Genomic DNA, 20,515 nt, shown 5'->3' on the forward strand with positions numbered 1-20,515 from the left:
CCGGCCCCTGGCTCACCTTACAGACAGTTGCCACGCAGATGTTGCCCAGATTCAGGGGGTCAATGGCCTCCAGCTTCATCCCTTCCTCAAACCAACCGCCTTCTGTGTAGACTGCTCGTACCTTAAAGGAATGGGACGGCTGGGGACTCCCTGGACAGGCCAGGAGGAAGGGTGAGGGAAGCAGGCCTCAGGAGGGAAAGGGATGGTCCCAGGGGAAGAGCCAGGTCCCTCAGGCCCGGAATGGACCCATGGCTGAGGTGGAAAGCGCCCAAGGGCTGAGCCTTACCTTCTTGAAGAGGTAAGGAACGGCATCACAGTAGATCTTCCGGAAGGTGGGGTGATGGGCCGTGTCACTTCGCCTCTCTTTGGAGGAGATGGATAGGGAATGAGGGAGAGAAGGGAGTTGGAGGCGGCTCCTGGGCCATCTCCACGAGCCTCCCTGGGAATGTGGGGCTGCTCTGTACGTGTTCTCAGCTGTATCTCTGTATCTCAGGACCCCCCACCCCAGAGTAGCAGACAGAAAGGTTGAGTCCAGAAAACATCAAGAGCTCTCTGTAGGGACTCTTCAGCCCTCGAAACCCAGACTGCTCCCGCATGACAAGGGAGAGGATCGGGGCTGGTAGCATCTGGGTTCAAATCTTGATTTTACCACTCACAAGTTGAGTGGAGTGACTTTTGTCAAGTTACTCAAGCTCTCTGGAGCTCAGTATCATCACTGCAGGGGGGCCATGCCAACCTCCACCTGCTGTCCTGCTGTGAGGAGTAGGAAGGTGCTCCCACTCCATCCCTGGGGAAGCATAGCATGCAGTCCCTCTGGCCTGGGGCTCTGCTAACCTGACATCTTGATGCCGTGGCCCACACGTCGTGACCAACCCACTGGGTGGATCAGGGGGCTCCACATGTGGCACCAGAAGTCGTCATCACTGTCACCATCCTCGTAGAGGAGCCGTAGGCGACCCCCGATTACTGTGTCCACCACAGCCATGCGAGTGCGTGACACCTGGGACTTGTCCACCACTTCCAGCCGCATGCCCTGCCTAAAGGGGTACTTCATGCTCTCCACCATCTGAAACGACGTCAGAACACAGGCCTGCTATGGCCGAGGGCTCCTCCCACCCACCCTCCTGCTCTGGTGAGTGGAGGACGGGGAAGGTGTGGTGTTATCCCCCACACTCAGTCTGTCGGGAGGTGGCAGATGAGACCGCCTGTGCTGCCAGGCTCACCTTGGCCCTGACTCCCTAGGAGGACACAGAGGGAGGCAACAGCTCTCCCTAGGAGGACACAGAGGGAAGGCACACAGCTCGCAATGGGCATGCCACTTCTTGCCACTAAAACGCCAATGAGTTGATGCAAATCACAAAACACACTTTAGACTAAGGAAAAGTGACCCAGAGGTCACGCTTGCCCAGAGTTACACAGACTCATTTGTGCCAGAGCTGGGCCTGGAAGCTGGTGTGCAGCCCGTGCTCTTCATGGGCTCTGCGCTCTGATCCCCAGGCACCCTGCGCTCCCCGCCACCTCCCAGCCCTCTGCCTGTGGCACATACAAGACTCATGTACACAGAACTGAGTCTTCCTGTGTCCCTTTCTGACCCTGATGGGCTGCAGCTCTGCAATGCTTTCCCAGTGCCTTGGTGGCAACTGACCTCATGAGGGATGGTGACCAAGATGCCCTCGAGCTGCTCTACAGAGAGCCACGGTGCTGGGGTACAGAGGAGGAGGTTCTTTTTGTTCACTGTGACTTCAGTGCTGTCCTGCCCGGGGCAGGGAACAGGTAGGGTGTAGGGCTTTTCCAGCCCCAGGGCACTGCTGGGTCAGGAAGAACCGGCCTAGACTAGACTAAGCAGTGCTATTTCCAAACACACCAGGAAGGAAAGCGTCTCAGAGGTCACAAAGCAGCCAACAGGCAAAGCTGACACAGGGGTCCTAAACCAGACAGACCCTCTGGCCCAGCTCAAGGGCTTGGGATACGTCCTCACATCAATTGCCTTTCCCACATCCGGTATCCCAGCAGCTCACTCAGGAGAGTGAGAGACAACACAGGGCAAGGCCTGGCTCGGGGCCCCTCTGGGCTGCCTTCCCTGCCACGTTCTGTTCCTCTACAGCCAACACAGTGCAGCCCACAATCCAACGCCATTTGTTTGTTTTTTTTTTTGAAATGGAGTCTCCTCGCTCTGTGGCCCAGGCTGAAGTGCAGTGGCACGATCTCAGCTCACTGCAACCTCGGCCTCCCGGGTTCAAGCGATTTTCTCACCTCAGCCTCCTGAGTTAGCTGGGATTACAGGTGCGTGCCACCACACCCAGCTAATTTTTGTATTTCTAGTACAGACGGGGTTTCGCCATGTTGGCCAGGCTAGTCTGGAACTCCTGCCCTCAGGTGATCTTCCCACCTCGGCCTCCCAAAGTGCTGGGATTACAGGAGTCAGCCACTTGCCCAGCCTAGCTAATTTTTTTTTTTAAGAGACAAAGTCTCACAGTGTTGCCCAAGATAGTTTCAAACTCCTGCCCTCAAGTGATCCTCTTGCCTTGGCCTCCCAAAGTGCTGAGACACTGAGACAGGTATGAGTCACTTTTACCATGTATATATGTGACTTTTTAATTTTTACTAAATAATTTCTTAAAATTAAATGCCACACAGATGATTCTGTGCCACACAGGAGTCCTACACCAGACAGAATCAGACAGCCCAGAGGGGCCCCAGGCCAGGCCTTACCCTGTGCTGTGCCAGGCACATCCCTGGCTCAGAACCGAGGCTATATTACAATTACTCGTGTGCATGGCTTTTGTTTCCTCTGCCAGACTAGAGATTTCTGGATGGCAGGGTCTGTATTCTTTGTATTCCCACTGTGCCTTGTAAACAAGTATGTAAGGCTGGGCATAGTGGCTCATGCCTATAATCCCAGCACTTTGGGAGGCCGAGGCGGGTGGATCACTTGAGGTCAGGAGTTCAAGACCAGCCTGGCCAATATGGTGAAACCCCATCTCTACTAAAAATACAAAAATTAGCCAAGTATGGTGGTGTGTGCGCACCTGTAATCCCAGCTATTTGGGAAGCTGAGGCAGAAGAATGGCGTGAACCCGGGGGCAGAGCTTGCAGGGAGCCGAGATCGTGCCACTGCACTCCAGCCTGGGGGACAGAGCGAGACTCTGTCTCCAAAAAGAAAAAAAAAAAAAAAAAAACTATGTTAATAAAATCTACTGAGTGAACACTTCTGAAAAGTTCTATGAGCAAAGGTAAGGTTCTGGAAGAGCAAAAGACAGACAAAGCAGCATGACTGGAGCGGTAGGAGCACAGTCTGGGTGGGGCAGTGGCCCACGCCAGGCTAGAAAGGCAGATGGCAACAATGTAGCAGCAGCATTTGTCTCCAGCCTTGCAAAATGTGGAGCTGCTGAAGATAATCAGGCAAGGGAGTCTTAGGTAACATGCTCCAGTGAGTGGCACGGAGGATGGAGAAAAATGGAAGAGCGGAAGGAGGGACATCAGTTAAGGGCTCACAGCTGACCTTGATGTGGAAATCCACGGGAAGTGTCCTGGAGCCCACCAGCCGTTTCATGAGGTAGCCCTTCCAGTCAGTGAACTTGGCATGGATGGCTGTGGAGGCACCAGCGGAATCCTGGTTACACAGACTGACAACTCCTCCACTGACAGGGACGCTAGTGCCAACCCAGAGTGGGGACCCCTCAGCAGTGGGGACTGAAAATAGCTGCCTCTTCAGGCCAGCAATGACTTCATCTGAGAACCTCAGATTCCACACGTGGATCTGCCCCCGGGCCTCTGGGATGGGGAGGGCAGGAAGCCAGGGGGCAAGTGGATTCTGTTCTAACAAGACAGAGGACTCCCATTCTACCTAACATAAGCAGAGGACTCTCCCTCTACCAGGGGCCCTATGGGAACAAGAGAGGAAATGTTCTCATCAACTCACTCCGTGGGGGCACTAGGATCTTGCTGTTGATGGCACACCAGCCAATGGGATGGACATCCACAGTTCCCAGGTTGCACCAGAAGTCATGGCTGGCGTCATTTTCAAAGCCTTCGTACCGAAGCAGCACCCGATACCCTGAAAGGAAAGGAAAGGGCACCTGTGAGGGAGGGTGAGCTGGGGAAGGTATGCTTTTTTGTTTTTTTTTTGAGATGAAGTCTTGCTCTGTCGCCCAGGCTGGAGTGCAGTGGCACAATCTCAGCTCACTGCAAGCTCTGCCTCCCGAGTAGTTGGGACTACAGGCGCCCGCCACCACGCCTGGCTAATTTTTTTTGTATTTTTAATAGAGATGGGGTTTCACCATGTTAGCCAGGATGGTCTCGATCTCCCAGTCTCGTGATCTGCCGTCCTCGGCCTCCCAAAGTGTTGGGATTACAGGCGTGAGCCACCGCGCCTAGCTTGGGGAAGGTATGTTCTTAAGCATTCTCTTTTCTCTAGCCTAAGCTGGACTTCGGGCATCTATACTTCCAGGCAAGTGGATTCCTGTTGTCCACAACAGTCCTAGCCAAAGAAATTCATGCTCCTGGGCCGGGCGCGGTGGCTCACGCCTGTAATCCTAGCACTTTGGGAGGCCGAGGCGGGCGGATCACGAGGTCAGAAGATCGAGACCATCCTGGCTAACACAGTGAAACCCCGTCTCTACTAAAAATACAAAAAATTAGCCGGGCGAGGTGGCGGGCGCCTGTAGTCCCAGCTACTCGGGAGGCTGAGGCAGGAGAATGGCGTGAACCCCAGGGGGCGGAGCCTGCAGTGAGCCAAGATCGCGCCATTGCACTCCAGCCTGGGCGACAGCAAGACTCTGTCTCAAAAAAAAAAAAAAAAAAAAAAGAAATTCATGCTCCTAGTTCAGAAAGCATTATGGCATGGTGCTGAGAGTTAATTCTCTATAACCTGATCATCCCTGGAAGGAATTTTACTTTTTAAATTTTTTTAATTTTTTGTAGAGACAGTATCTCACTATGTTGCCCTGGCTGGTCTCGAACTCCTGAGCTCAAACAATCCTCCTGCCTCTGCCTCCCAAAGTGCTGGGATTAGAGGTGTGAGCCACGAAACCTGGCCCTGGAACAAACTTTTAAAAATTGGGGTTTCCAGCCAGGCATGGTGGCTCAAGCCTGTAATCCCAGCACTTTGGGACGCAGAGGATCACCTGAGGTCAGGAGTTTGAGACCAGCCTGGCCAAGATGGTGAAACCCCGTCTCTACTAAAAATACAAAAATTAGCCGTGTGTGGTGGCCAGGTGGCCTGTAGTCCCAGCTATTCAGGAGGCTGAGACGGGAGAATCATTTGAACCCAGGAGGCGGAGGTTGCAATGAGCCGAGATCGTGCCACTGTACTCCAGCCTGGGTGACAGAACAAGATACCATCTAAAAAAACAAAACAAAAACAAACAAAAAAAATTGGGGTTTCCAAGCCTGCCAAGCTCTGTGTTCCCTTCGCTGGTAGAAGAATCCTTAGAAGTGGGGCACATATTCCAGTGGGTGGGATTTTTGTTTTATGAAGCCAACTCCTGCCTACCACACTGTTCACCCATCTAGAGATGTCACTCTGCAGACACATCCCTGGCCCTGCCCTGGCCAAACACTCACCTGCTGTCTGGATGACAGAGGCGATCCAGTACACCCGGCTGGGGAGCACAGCATCACTGTTGAGCACCTCCACCTTCATCCCTTTCATCACATCCTCCCACTGGTCATAGAGTGGGACCTGTGTGGCGATGAGAGTGTACCGAGAGTGAGCTAACTGCGCTAGCAGGGGAGACAGACTGCCTCATGGCCTCAGTCAAGTCCCCGTTTGCACCTCAACTTTTCACATCATCCACTGTGTGCAGAACCAGCCACTAGAGATAGAGATGAGGTCTCCTGTCCTTGAAGAGCTGAGCCGGGGAGTAGAGGTGGAGGTGGTGGGATGCAGGGTGATGGCTAGAGACCCAGAGTCAGACAGAACCGAGTCCTAATCTTTATAGGACTGGTTTCTTACTATATCACTTTGGGCACATGATGCCTTGGTAAGCTTCGATCCCTTCGTCCCTGTGCCAGCCCAAGCAATGGTGGGGCACTGTTCTTAGCACAAATATACTTTCCTTCAATCATCACTCAAACCTGGGCTGTGGGCATTATGATCCCCTTGTTTACACCCAGCCATCCACCTGCAAGTTTACTCTCTACCTCCCCTCCTACTAAAATGCTCCAGGGGGCCGGGCATGGTGGCTCACGCCTGTAATCCCAGCACTTTGGGAAGCCGAGACGGGCGGATCACCTGAGGTTGGGAGTTCGAGACCAGCCTGACCAACATGGAGAATCCATCTCTACTAAAAATACAAAATTAGCTGGGCGTGGTGGTGGCGCACGCCTGTAATCCCAGCTACTCCGGAGGCTGAGGCAGGAGAATCGCTTGAACCTGGGAGGGGGAGGCTGCTGTGAGCCAAGATAGTGCCACTGCACTCCAGCTCTGGGCAACAAGAGTGAAACTCCCATCTCAAAATAAAATAAAATAAAATAAAATAACCCAGGACAGCACTGGACTGTTTTAGTTTTAGCTTTCCCAGTACCTAACCCTCACTCACCTGCCAATGGTACTTCTGACTCTCCTTTAGGAGAATCACTTTTTTTAGAGTCTTGCTCCGTCACCCAGGCTGGAATGCAATGGTGCAATCTCAGCTCATTACAACCTCCACCTCCCAGGTTCAAGGGATTCTCCTGTCTTGGCCTCCCAAGTAGCTGGGATTACAGGTGCCCGCCACCACACCCAGCTAATTTTTGTATTTTTAGTAGAGATGGGGTTTCACCATGTTGGCCAGGCTGGTCTCGAACTCCTCACCTCAGGTGATCTGCCCGCCTCGACCTCCCAAAGTGCTGGGATTACAGGGGTAAGCCACTGCGCCTGGCCAAATTCACCTTTTTTATTCTCAGCCCTGGCTTCAGCCAGTTGAGGTATCCCATTCCATCTCCCTGGTCACTTGAGTTTAGTTCATCACAGAACCCGGACACAGTTGTGCTAGCCCAGGCACCCGGGGGCAGGCTTTTTACAAAGCAAATTGGATTATATGTGTTAGACACAAGTATGATGCAACTCTCCTGGGAATGAAAATGCTGAGACTATTAGAGAATTCAGGGCAAAAAAGAGGCTCCCCCTCCAGCAGGAAGGATGTGCACCTTCATTAGCCATTCAGAGACCAGAGGAGTGAGTTAGCTGAGTCAAGAACCAGCTGTCATTGTTCAGGGCACTCCCCAGCGTTCAGTGGCAGTTCTGAAAGGCGGCTAGGAAGTGGGCTTACTCTAGGTAAAAGACTCCCTACTTCCTCAAGACTAAAGAGGCCTCCTCCTGGATTTCCTGGAGCTTAGGAAAGTGGTGTGAAGACAAAACAAGAGTGCTGTTGTGGGCTCTGCTCTCCCGGCCTGCAGGCTCCCACACGCTACAGCTGCTGGATATTCCGTTCTTGCGCTCAAGCCCAGCCCCCAAGGGCCTTGCCCTTCATTCTGGCTTTTAAACGATACGCATCAAGGAGCCTTTTACAGAAGTGGGCTCCAAGAGTATCCACATCTGCCTCTCGGGGTCCAAGGGGCCCAGGCCAGCTACAGAAGCACCATGCTTTCCATGAGAAAATGCTGCAAATGGGGAAGAGAGGAGAGAAGGGTTTCAGAGTGGAAAGACCCTTTGACATCAGCTAGCACCAAGTTCCATTATGTAAATAAACTGAAGGACTTCAGACCGGGAGTGAAGCCAAGCAGGTGATAGAAGTGTTTGTAGGAGGATTTTTTTGACATGAACATGAAATGGAGCGAGTGGTAACGCCATCCGTCTCCTGCCCAGACCTCCCCACTGTCACTGTCCAGCCTGAAGCCGCCCTGGTGAAGCAGGTGGAGGAGCAGCTCCATGCCCGGCTCCCCGGTCTCCCTCCCTCAGCTCCAGGGCACTCACGTGCTTGAAACAGCTGACAGGAGCAGCCTTGTAACTGTGATCCTTCAGGAACTTCCCCCAGTCGAAGCCCAAGACCAGAGCTGTGGAGCAGAGAGAGGACGAGTCAGACTGGGAGCCTGCGCAGCAGCCACTCCAGGAGCCTGGACCTCAAGGGCCCTGTGGGACCTGCAGAGGTAGGTCCCCCACCCCCAGCAGCCCCTCTCACAGCGCTGCCCACGACACCCTCCTTCACTCCCATACCTGCTCCACCAGTGGCCATGAGGGACCACCGTTGAGGACTGAATTGAAAGGTGGCAAGACTCTCAGGAGTAGAGGAACATTCAAAGGGAAATTTCTCGCCCTTCCTCCCGCAAAGAGGAAAACTGAAATATCCCTGGGCTTAAATTCCTCCCTCCTCCCTCAACCTGATTGGCCACACCCAGTCTAAATGTGGGGGAGGGGTGCGCACACACCAGGCCCCTCCAACTGAGCTCCTGCCTGCTGAGCTCAATTTCAGTTAGAAACTCAGAACAATGATAGCGGAGTTGCTTTATGCATACATTTAACTTGCTTAGCAATTGCTACACACTCAGAAAAAAAGAGGGAGGCTCCTTTCCTTATTCCACCACCCCTCTCCAAACCTGCCTTCAAACCATATCTGGGCCTTCATTGCCCCAGGGAAACAGAAACCACAGGGATAAAAGCAAAGAGAAACAAAAACAGCCAATTCTTGGCTTCTGAATTATCATGGGTAGGAGTCCTGGTAATTTAAGGATGTTTGAAGGGATTTTTCTGGGTAATTTCCACAATACCCAACAGGTGAGGAAGATGCAATCCGCGGTGACCCTGGCTTAGGGCACTTTCTACCTGGCTGGTTTGCCCAGTCTTCATTCCTAGGAAAGGCCACCCCAAACCCAGTCTCCTCCCCAGCCATGGCAGCTTCCTAAGCAGGGCCCTCTGCTTATCTTACCGTCTTGTCCTGTTGGTGTCCCATCTGCCAGTTGTCCTGTCCCTTGGGAGTGGAGGAAGGCTCCAATTTTGGCAGACCAGGCAGCCTTGTGCAGGACTTTGGCTTTTTTGGTCGGTGGTTTTCCCTGGAGAGAAGGAGAGAGGCTATGTGTAGCCCAGCGGCTGGGATCATGAGTCTGGATTTGGGCTGCCAAGTTGAAGTCCTGGGCTTGGGTCAGTGACTTAACCTCTTTTGGGCTTCAGTTTCTTCATGTGTGAAACAGTGATGACAATAACAATCCTGAGCTCAGGGGGTGGTTGTGGGGAAGGGTCAGGAGTGCTAGGCAGTGCTGCAGAGCAGGGAGAGACCCATGTTCTAGCTTTTAAGCCTTTCTGTCCTCCCAGATTCAAGTCTCAGTCATCTCCTTCCTCCAGTGTCGCTACTGATAGATCCAACGCAAAGAATGGGCCTCACAGGGGGCCAGAAATGCTCATGAACTGGGAGGCAACCTTCTGTACATATGCGAATGTTCGGGAGAGGGCCCACAGCTTTCCTCAGGTACTCAAAGGGGGTCCTCCCTTTCCAAAGGGAATGGCCACTGATCTGGTCTGTATTTTGTAATTTAAGTACTGAACAGGAAGGCCAGGAATTTACTAAAGAGATCAGTGAAGCAGAAATCTGGGTTTAAGTCCCAAACAAACCTAGGGGCAAATCCCAGTTCTACAATTTTTAGTTGTATACCTTTAAGTTACTAAAATTTCTGAGCCCTTATAAAAAGGAATTTTTTAAAAAATCAAATTTTTTAAGATCGTTAATTGGACTGAGAATGTCAAGCCCTTAGCAAGTACTCTCAAACTATAGCTATTAATATTACCAATATTATTCTTAGCTCTCTGAAGAGAGGGATCTTTCGGTTTCTTGACTAAAATCCACAAAATGGGGAAACAATGGTAATTGTCCCACAAAGGCGATAGTGTATGAAGCAGTAAGCAGAAGGATCTGGGACACAGCAATTTCTAATAAACATCGGTGCTGCTCAAACTTTGCTGCACTTTAGGATCACCTGGGAGCTCTTTCAATCTCTGTCCAGGCCACACGCCATCCCAGTTAAATCAGAATCTTTCGGAGTAGGACCCAAGCATCAATATATTTTTTTTATATAATTTTTTCCCCCAGGCTGGAGTGCAGTGGCACGATCTCAGCTCACTGCAACCTCCACCTCCCAAGTTCAAGCGATTCTCCTGCCTCAGCCTCCCGAGTAACTGGGACTACAGGTGCACAGCACCACGCCTGGCTAATTTTTGTATTTTTAGTAGAGACGGGGTTTCATCATGTTGGCCGGGATGGTCTCGATCTCCTGACCTCGTGATCCGCCCGCCTCGGCCTCCCAAAGTGCTGGGATTATAGGCGTGAGCCACAGTGCCCGACCAGCATCAATATTTTTTAAACTTTCCAGGTGATCCCAACATGCAGGCAAATTTGGGAAGCAGTTTTGCAGATGCTGGTCCCAGCTACTGGGAAACAATGTAAGATCAGGCCCCTGAGATTAGGTTCCAGCCTCAATTCCGCCATTCTCTTCCTACAGAGCCACACTAGGTATGTCATTCTACCTCCTTTGACCTCAGTATACTTATCAATAAATGTGTGGGTTCAACACCACATCCAAGAATCTTTCCATCTCTAAAAATTCTATACATGTCAGTAATTTAGAAAATTGGCAAGGCTTTCTAGGTAGCTGCCTGTGATATGGAGGCAGACAAGGCATGGTCTTCCTGAAGCCACCATGGCTGGTGAACCTTGGACCTGTTTCCCAACTTCCTTTGAAAGGATTTATAAAAGTGTGGGGTGGAGACCAAGGGTGTCAGACTCCTCCATAGTTCTTGTTTAAAATGTACTGAATACACCAGACTCTGGAGGATGACGGTAGGTAATGGAGGGTAGCTTCAGGAACCTATAATTTAAAAAGCTCCACAAATGGATTCTTCTGTCCTCTGAAGTTTGAGAACATAATAAATACCAGCTGGCCACAAGCAAGGACCTTTTCAAACTTTCCTGGCCCTTGCCTTCAGTCACTTGGTGGTTCCTGTCTCAGCACCAAAGGCACCGGGAAGGATCCAAGTGGCTGCCTCTCACCTGTAATCTAGCCAAGATACTGGCTTTCTTGGAGTTGGAGGAGTAGCTCCTGGAGCAGGAGACGCTGCAGAACCTCTTGGTCTTGGAGAAGAAGGCTTCCCTTGTACCCACGATACCACACATCTCACAGACAGCTGGGAAGAGAACTTAGCACATGACTCACCCGATATGGCCACCTCAAAGCAAACAAAATGATGGGCCCTTCAAAACCTGGGGCACTGCATTAACCAGGTGAGCCCCTGCCCCCACAAAGGCTAATGGAATAAGAGGAGGAATGGGAGGTACTGGTGTGTATATCCTGAATCTACCTGAATGAAGTGCTGCTGCTTGGCCTCCCTTGGCTACAGATGTCAACAGAGGGGCTAATGGAAATCCATGAGGACGACTAGGGGAACAGGTGAGTGTTGAAAAGTTTGTGAGAGGAAAGTGAGACGAAACTAGGCATGGTAGCTCCTGTCTGTAATCCCAGCAGTTTGGGAGGCCAAGGAGGGAGGATTGCTTGAGGGCAAGAATTCGAGACCATCCTGGGCAACATACCAAGAACTTGTTGCAAAAAAAAAAAAAAAAAAGGCCAGGTGTGATGGCACCCGCCTGTTGTCCCAGCTTCTTGGGAGGTTAAAGTTGGTGGTGGGGGGAACTGCTTGAGTCCAGGAGGTTGAGGCTGCAGTAAGCCATGACTGCACCACTGTACCTCTAGCCTAGGCAACAAAGTAAGACACTGTCTCAAAAAAAAGCGAAAAAATTTATAGGAAGAAAAAGTGCCAAAGTCACTTAACCTCTGTGGCTCTATTTTCTCATCTATATAGTAAAGGGACTGAACTAGATCAGTGTTTTATTTATTTTTGAGACAGAGCCTTGCTCTGTTGCCCAGGCTGAAGTACACTGGCGCAATCTCTGCTCACTGCAAGCTCTGCCTCCCGGGTTCACGCCATTCTCCTGCATCAGCCTCCCGAGTAGCTGGGACTACAGGCACCGCCACCACACCCGGCTAATTTTTTTGTGTTTTTAGTAGAGACAGGGTTTCACCACGTTAGCCAGGATGGTCTCAATCTCCTGACCTCGTGATCCGCCTGCGTCGGCCTCCCAAAGTGTTGGGATTACAGGCGTGAGCCAATGCGCCCAGCTAGATCAGTGTTTTAATCGTGACTTCACTTTTTTTTTTTTTTTGAGATGCAGTTTTGCTCTTGTCGCCCAGGCTGGAGTGCAGTGGCGCCATCTTGGCTCATTGCAACCTCTGACTCCCGGGTTCAAGGGATTCTCCTGCCTCAGCCTCCTGAGTAGCTGGGACTACAGGCGTGTGCCACCACGCCTGGCTAATTTTTTGTATCTTTAGTAGAGACGGGGATTTTGCCATGTTGAGCAGGCTGGTCTTGAACTCCTGACCTCAGGTGATCCGCCTGCCTCGGCCTCCCAAAGTGCTGGGATTACAGGCGTGAGCCACCACGCCTGGCCCATGACTTCACTATTAGACCCACCTGGGGAGCTTTTAAAAATGCCTGAGCTGGCTGGGCGCAGTCGCTCACGCCTGTAATCTCAGCACTTTAGGAGGCCGAGGCAGAAGGATCACAAGGTCAGGAGATTGAGACCATCCTGGCCAACATGCTGAAACCCCGTCTCTACTAAAAATACAAAAAAGTTAGCTGGGTGTGGTGGTGGGCATCTATAATCCCAGCTACTCGGGAGGCTGGGGCAGGAGAATCCCTTCAACCTGGGAGGCGGAGGTTGCAGTGAGCTGAGATGGCACCACTGCACTCTAGCCTGGGCAACAAGAGCGAAACGCTGTCTCGAGAAAAAAAAAAAGGCCTGAATCTAAAATTCTAATGAATTGGTCTGTGATGGGATACTGGCACCTGTAGTTTGTTAAAAGCTCCCCTAGATGATTCTAATGAGCAGAACCCCTGGTCTAAGTGGTCTCTAATGGTTCCTTCTAGTTCTAAATCCTAAGATTCTAAGAGAAGGGCTGGAAGAGTATAGAAGGGAGAAAGATAAAAGGCAAAGGATGAAAAGAAGACAATATAAATAGAAAGGAAATAAGGCCGGGCACGGTGGCTCACGCCTGCAATCCCAGCACTTTGGGAGGCCGAGGCGGGTGGATCACAAAGTCAGGAGATTGAGACCACCCTGGCTAACACGGTGAAACCCCGTCTCTACTAAAAAAAATACAAAAAATTAGCCGGGCGTGGTGGCGGGCGCCTGTAGTCCCAGCTACTTGGGAGGCTGAAGCAGGAGAATGGCGTGAACCCAGGAGGCGGAGCTTGCAGTGAGCCGAGATTGCACCACTGCACTCCAGCCTGGGCGACAGAGCAAGACTCCGTCTCAAAAAAAAAAAAAAAAAAAAAAAAAAAAAAAAAAAAAAAATTAGCCGGGTGTGGTGGCAGGCACCTGTAGTCCCAGCTGCTGGGGAGGCTGAGGCAGGAGAATGGCTTGAACCCGGGAGGCGGAACTTGCAGTGAGCCGAGATCGTGCCACTGCATTCCAGCCTGGGCGACAGAGTGAGACTTCGTCTCAAAAAAAAAAAAAAAAAGAAATAAGATTCAACTGCAAAGAGTGTTAGATTACTCTTCTAACGAGTTTGGGGCTGGGTGCGGTGGCTCATGCCTGTAATCCTAGCAGTTTGGGAGGCCGAGGTGGGGGATCACTTGAGCTTGGGAGTTCAAGACCAGCCTGGGCAACATGGCAAAACCCTGTCTCTACAAAAAAAAAAAAATACAAAAATTAGCCAGGCATGGTGGCGTACGCCTGTAGTCTCAGCTCCTTGGGAGGCTGAGGTGGGAGGATTGCCTGAGCCCAGAAGGTCAAGGCTGCAGCGAGCCATTTTCACATCACTGCACTCCAGCCAGGGTGACAGAGTGAGACCCTGTCTCAAAATAAAAAAAAGTTTGGGATCTAAGGGATGGCAGTGTCCTCACAGACTATCTAGCCTGCCTCTCTTCACAGGGGTTCAGCAGCTGTCCAAGCATCACATTTCCGAAGTCAACTGGCTTCCAGATGATCCATAGGGATTCTCATCTGCCCGCCCCCAACCCAATCCTCCTACCCAGGGTCACTTTATCCTGTATTACCTCCCCACTCCCACTCTGACTTCCAAACCATAAGTTATTTGTCCCTTCTCAGAAAGTAACCAAAACACTTTAGGTTTCCTATCTTCTCAACATCCAGGTTGGAAATCCACGGTATACTTAAACAAAAAAGCAGGACCATGCCACTCAGTGGCATCTAATCTGTGCTGAATACACATTAGTTGTATGAAAGAATGAATGAAGTCACAATTTGACATTAGACTAGGGCTGGGCACAGTGGCTTACTCCTGTAATCCCAGCACTTTGGGAAGCCGAGGTGGGTGAATCACCTGAGTTCAGGAGTTCGAGACCAGCCTGGCCGACATGGTGAAACCCCGCCTCTACTAAAAATACAAAAGTTAGGCCAGGTGCGGTGGCTCACGCCTGTAATCCCCGCACTTTGGGAGTCTGAGGCGGGTGGATCACAAGGTCAAGAGATCAAGACCATCCTGGCTAACGTGGTGAAACCCTGTCTCTACTTAAAATACAAAAAATTAGCTGGGCGTCGTGGCGGGCACCTGTAGTCCCAGCTACTCGGGAGGCTGAGGCAGGAGAATGGTGTGAACCCGGGAGGCAGAGCTTGCAGTGAGCTGAAATCGCGCCACTGCACTCCAGACTAGGCAACAGAGCGAGACTCCGTCTCAAACAAACAAAAAAACCCACAAAAGTTAGCTGGGTGTGGTGGTGGGTGCCTGTAGTCCCAGCTACTCAGAAGGCTAAGGCACAAGAATCACTTGAACTCAGGAGATGGAGGTTGCAGTGAGCCGAGATCATGCCACTGTACTCCAACCTGGGCAACAGGGCGAGACTCAAGTCTCAAAAAAAAAAAAAAAAAAAAAAAAGAAATTAGACTTCAGCAAAGGAAGTTAACACAGTGGCTACTTGGGGTGCTTCTGTCTCCCTTACAGGTCCTTACACATCTGATCCCTTAGAAATCAGAGTTAACAGCCTTTTACATCTGGATGGCTCTGCCCATATAGCCTATATCCATCCCCCTCTTCCTCTATAATCTTCTATCTCCTCTCCATCCTCAGGGGACACTCTGCAGGCACCTGGCTCAGAACCACTGCCATCCAAGGAGCGAGGAGTCCCAGGGCTGAGCAAATGCAGCGGGGAGGTCGGCAGTTCCCCTGCTTCCCGATCCTCATTTTCTGCTTCACTTGACTCCTCCAGATAGGAGCTGCTCTCACTGCCCACACTGCTGTTATAACTCCGGAAACTATCATAGCCACCAAACAGCTCCAAGTCGTCATCTTCCTCTTCCTCCATTGGTTCTGAAGATGGGGTCTCCTAATGGATGACACAAACCAGGTAGAAAGAATTGTGATTGGCTTTAGTGCATGGGGAGAGAAGCTGCAGATCTGCTATCAGCCCCCTCACACTTTCGGGAACCTTTCAAATACCCCTTTTACAAACGACAAGATCATTACTCCTATTTACACATTTCTCCACCATGATGCAATTCAATAGCTTAACAAGACAGAAAATATGTGTTAGGAATTTACCACGCTCCTCTGTGGATTTACAAATGATGATATTTTAACATAGTTCAAATAGAATACTGTATAACAATGTGGGCCAGGTGCGGTGGCTCACGCCTGTAATCCTAGCACTTTGGGAGGCCAAGGCCAGCAGATCACCTGAGGTCAGGAGTTTGAGACCAGCCTGGCCAAGAGGGTGAAACCCTGTCTCTACTAAAAAATACAATAAAAAATTAGCCAGGCGTGGTGGCGGGCGCCTGTAGTCCAGCTACTTGGGAGCCTGGGGCAGAGAATCGCTTGAACCCAGGAGGCAGAGGTTGTAGTGAGCCGAGATCGTGCCACTGCACTCCAGTCTGCGTGACAGAGCAAGACTCTATCTCAAAAAAAAAAAAAAAAAGTGAAATATCCTAAGGTACTTCACAAAGACTTTCTGGGGTAGAAGATATATTAGAAATTAATTCTTAGCCAGGCATGGTGGCCCACACCGGTAATCCCAGCGTTTTTGGAGGCCAAGGTGGGTGGATCACGAGGTCAGGAGTTCAAGACCAACCTGGCCAAGATGGTGAAACCCCGTCTCTACTAAAAATACAAAAATTGGCCGGGTGTGGTGGCGGGTGCCTGTAATCCCAGGTACTTGAGAGGCGGTGGCAGAGAATTTCTTGAACCCGGGAGGTGGAGGTTGCAGTGAGCTAACATTGCGCCACTGCACTCCAGCCTGGTGACAGAGTGAGATGCTGTCTCAAAAAGAAAAAACATTCTTCCCCGTTCAATATACATCAAAATGATCTCAACTCATGGCCGGGCACAGTGGCTCACGCTTGTAATCCCAGCACTTTGGGAGGCCGAGGCGGGCGGATCACGAGGTCAGGAGATCGAGGCCATCCTGGCTAACATGGTGAAACCCCGTCTCTACTAAAAAATACAAAAAATTAGCCGGGCGTGGTGGCGGCCGCCTGTAGTCCCAGCTACTCGGGCGGCTGAGGCAGGAGAATGGCGTGAACCCGGGAGGCGGAGCTTGCAGTGAGCCGAGATCGCGCCACTGCACTCCAGCCTGGGTGACAGAGCGAGACTCCGTCTCAAAAAAAAAAAAAAAAAAAAGATCTCAACTCAGAAACAATTTAAGTCACAGAAAAGTTAATTTGGGACCTAGACTGCTCCAAAGAGGATCGGAGAGGCAGATGACACACAGATAACTGTGGCATCTTGGTGTGTACTATAGTGCTAGATTCAGCTCTGATCCTAACTAGCTATAGGGCCTTGGGCAAGTCATTTAACTTCTGTGGGCTTCAACTTTCTCATCTATAAAACAAAAATATTTGACTCGTGAGATGCAAATGAGATAATGTGTATGAATCTACCGACGGGCCAGTAGCGCAATGGATAATGTGTATGAATCTACCTAGCATGTAACAGAAAATGTGTGAAGAGGCTGGGTACGGGGTTCACATCTGTAATCCCAGCACTTTGGGAGGCTGAGGCAGGTGGATTGCTTGAGCCCAGGAGTTTGACACCAGCCTTGGCAACACAGCAAGACCCTATCTCTACAAAAGAAAAAAAAAATTAGCCAGGTGTGGTGGCATGAGCCTGTAGTCCCTGCTTCTTGGAGCTGAGGTGGAAGGACTGCTTGAGCCTGGGAGGTCAAGGCTGCAGTGAGCCATAACCATGCCACTGCAATCCAGCCTGGGCAAGAGAATGAGATCCTGTCTCCAAAGAAAACAAAAAGCTGGGTACGGTGGCTCACGCCTGTAATCCCAGCACTTTGGGTGGCCGAGGTGGGGGGATCACTTAAGACCAGGAGTTCAAGACCATCCTGGCCAACATGGTGAAATTCTGTCTCTAGTAAAAATACAAAAAATAGCTGGGCATGATGGTGGGTGCCTGTAATCCCAGCTACTCAGGAGGCTGAGGCAGGAGAATCACTTGATCCCAGGAGTTGGAGGTTGCAGTGAGCCGAGATTGCGCCACTGCCCTCCAACCTGGGCAACAGAGTGAGACTCCATCTCAAAAAAAAAAAAAAAGAAGCCGGGTGGTGGTGGCATGCACCTGTGACTCTAGCTACTCAGAAGGCTGAGGTGGGAAGATAGCTTGAGCCTGGGAGGTCAAGGCTGCACTGAATCATGATCACACCATTGCACTCCAGCCTGGATGACAGAGGGAAGACACTGTCTCAAAGGAAAAAAAAAGGTGTGAAGAAAGGAGAAAAGTTTGGCCTCTGGTCCAGAGCTCAAATATCATCTCTAGTGCTTACTCGCTGTATGACCTGCAGCAAGTCAATTTTGCAGTGCTTCAGTTTCCACATCTGTACAATGAGGATAGTACCACCTATTTCATAGGGTTTGGGGGCTGGCCATGGTGGCTCATACCTGTAATCCCAGCACTTTGGGAGGCCGAGACAGGAGGATTGCTTGAGCCTAGGAGTTCAAGACCAGACTGGGCAACATAGGGAAACCCTGTCTCTACAAAAAATAGAAAAAATTAGCTGGGCGTTTTGGTTAGGGAGGCTGAGGTGGGACAATCTCTTGAGCCAGGGAGGTCAAGGCTGCAGTTAGCTATGATTGCACAACTGCACTCCAGCCTGGGTGACAGAGAGCAACCCTGCCTCAAAAAAAAAAAAGATTGGGGGAGAAGTAAGAGACAATACAGGCAAAGCACTCAGAATAGTGACTTGCATATAGTAAGTGCTCAATAAAGGTTGCCAATTTTTACTGGTTAAAGCATAGGCTCTGATTTGCCTGGGTTTGAATCCTGGCTCTAACATTTATTAACTGTGTGATTTTGTGCTTATTTTATCTTGCTGCGCTCATTATTACAAGAGAGGTAATAAGCTTTCTTTAGAGAATTCTTACGAAGATTGAGATAAGATATGTAAAGCCTAGTTCTATTTCCAGCAGTCAGTAACAGCTCTAAAAGTGTGACTTGCTATTCTTATTCTCCATATGATTATTCTCCTTTACCCTTGCAGAATGTTTGAGCTGTTCCACCTTATATTTGCAACTACACATGCAAATATGCTAGAAAGGAAACAATTCTTTTTTCTTTTTTTGGAGATGGAGTTTTGCTCTTGTTGCCCAGGCTGGAGTGCAATGGCGCGATCTCGGCTCACTGCAACCTCCGCCTCCCAGGTTCAAGCAATTCTACCTCAGCCTCCCGAGTAGCTGGGATTACAGGCATGCACCACCACGCCCGGCTAATTTTGTATTTTTAGTAGAAACGGGGTTTCTCCATGTTGAGGCTGGTCTCGAACTCCTGACCTCAGGTGATCCGCCCACCTTGGCCTCCCAAAGTGCTGGGATTACAGGCGTGAGCCACTAGGCCTGGCCATTTTTTTTTTTTTTTTTTTTTTTGAGACGGAGTCTGGCTCTGTTGTCCAGGCTGGAGTGCAGGAGCCCTCTGCCTCCCAGGTTCATGCCATTCTCCGGCCTCAGCCTCCCGAGTAGCTGGGACTACAGGCGCCTGCCACCATGCCTGGCTAATTTTTTTGTATTTTTAGTAGAGATGGGGTTTCACCATGTTAGCCAGGATGGTCTCAATCTCCTGACCTCGTGATCTGCCCGCCTCGGCCTCCCAAACTGCTGGGATTACAGGCATGAGCCACCGCGCCCAGCAAGGAAACAATTCAAATATAGGTACCCTTGTCAGGCAGGGTAACAGAGACCACCTATAGTCTCAGCTACTTAGGAGGCTGAGGTGTAAGGATTGCTTGAGCCCAAGAGTTCGAGGCTGCAGTGCATTGTCATCACGCCTGTGAGTAACCACAGCACTCCAGCCAAGGCAACACAGGAACACCCCGTCTCTTAAAACAAATATAAGGTGCCTAGAAACCAAATGATTAAGGGATGAGGCGGGGTGCAGTGGCTCACACCTGTAATTCCAGCACTTTGGGAGGCCGAGGTGAAGCGGGCAGATCACCTGAGGTCAGGAGTTGGAGACCAGTCCAACCAACATGGCGAAACCTCGTCTCTACTAAAAATACAAAAATTAGCCGGGTGTGGTGGCACATGCCTGTAATCCCAGGAACATGGGAGGTGGAGACAGAATTGTTTGAACCCGGGAGACGGAGGTTGCAGTGAGCCGAGATCGCTCCACTGCACTCCAGCCTGGGCGACAGAGCAAGACTCCGTCTGAAAGAAAAAAAAAAAAAAAGGGATGAGTGGGTTCCAGATTGCAGTACAGTGTGAAAAGCGTAACAGGCAAAGTTTCGGAGGCGGACAGACTTAGTGCCAACCTCCTTCACTTTCCAGCCGGGGTAACTTCCTGGGGCGTCGCACCACCTCTATGCCTCAGTGGCTTGAACGACAAAGACGAAAGAATAATACATGATTGCTGTGAGTGTACTGGAAGATAATGCACGTGAACGTTACAGACAAGGAGTGATGTTCACCCAACTTTAATCTCCCTTCACTTCCCACCTCATGTAACAGGCCTCACAAGCCCTAAACAACACGGCCACGAGACAAGCAGGATAAGGAAGATCCAGGAGCTCTCAGATCTTAAACCTAGTTCCCTTTCCCCCAGACCAGCGACGGCTGTTCCTCCCTGAACTCCTCGCCGAACGTTGGCCCCGGCAGGAGAGGAGCGAAAAGTAACGCCAATTGCCTCTGGCCCTGGCTCAGTTTAACTACCTCAGTTTATCCATCCTTCCACCCTCCACCCTCCAGGCGTCGCTAAAAGCCCTAAAGAAGGGCCCACGGAGCGAGGCTCTCGGGGTTCCCTTTCCCAGTCATGCTAAGTCCTCCCCTTCTCACCTCAATACTCGGGGGCTTCTCCATGAGACCTCAGTTTCACCAAGCGTCACCAGGTGCAGGAAGCCATATTGGCCTCGTCGCTCTCCGCGAGAGCACTCATTGGTCCTCCCTGAGCCGCGGGCCAATCACACTGCAGGAAGGAGGACAAGCCGGTTCCGTGCCTGCTCGCGCCATTCTCTCCCTGTGGGCGGGGAAGCCGCGGGCGGTTATGGGAATTGTAGTTCGCATGTGTGCAGGGTGAGGCGTTACCATAGCGACGTGGAAACCAGGGG

At 50.9% G+C, this 20,515-nt stretch overlaps 1 protein-coding gene across 1 annotated transcript in view; it reads right to left on the bottom strand.

Annotated features, from left to right (window-relative positions):
- L3MBTL2 (L3MBTL histone methyl-lysine binding protein 2) overlaps positions 1 to 20,417 on the bottom strand; it is a 27,487-nt gene extending 7,070 nt beyond the window's left edge. The window contains exons 1-11 of the mRNA XM_055252484.2: positions 20,244 to 20,417; positions 15,070 to 15,307; positions 10,959 to 11,092; positions 8,847 to 8,970; positions 7,898 to 7,977; positions 5,566 to 5,683; positions 3,923 to 4,057; positions 3,503 to 3,591; positions 835 to 1,066; positions 287 to 363; positions 17 to 121 (exon numbers count right to left, since the gene is read on the bottom strand). Of these exons, the coding sequence (XP_055108459.1) occupies positions 17 to 121; positions 287 to 363; positions 835 to 1,066; positions 3,503 to 3,591; positions 3,923 to 4,057; positions 5,566 to 5,683; positions 7,898 to 7,977; positions 8,847 to 8,970; positions 10,959 to 11,092; positions 15,070 to 15,307; positions 20,244 to 20,267 (1,356 nt within the window). The 5' untranslated portion in view covers positions 20,268 to 20,417. The remainder of the gene's footprint in view (positions 1 to 16; positions 122 to 286; positions 364 to 834; positions 1,067 to 3,502; positions 3,592 to 3,922; positions 4,058 to 5,565; positions 5,684 to 7,897; positions 7,978 to 8,846; positions 8,971 to 10,958; positions 11,093 to 15,069; positions 15,308 to 20,243) is intronic.
- Positions 20,418 to 20,515: the final 98 nt, after the last annotated feature.

This window comes from Symphalangus syndactylus, chromosome 18 (assembly GCF_028878055.3).
Source record: "Symphalangus syndactylus isolate Jambi chromosome 18, NHGRI_mSymSyn1-v2.1_pri, whole genome shotgun sequence".
NCBI lineage: Eukaryota > Metazoa > Chordata > Mammalia > Primates > Hylobatidae > Symphalangus > Symphalangus syndactylus.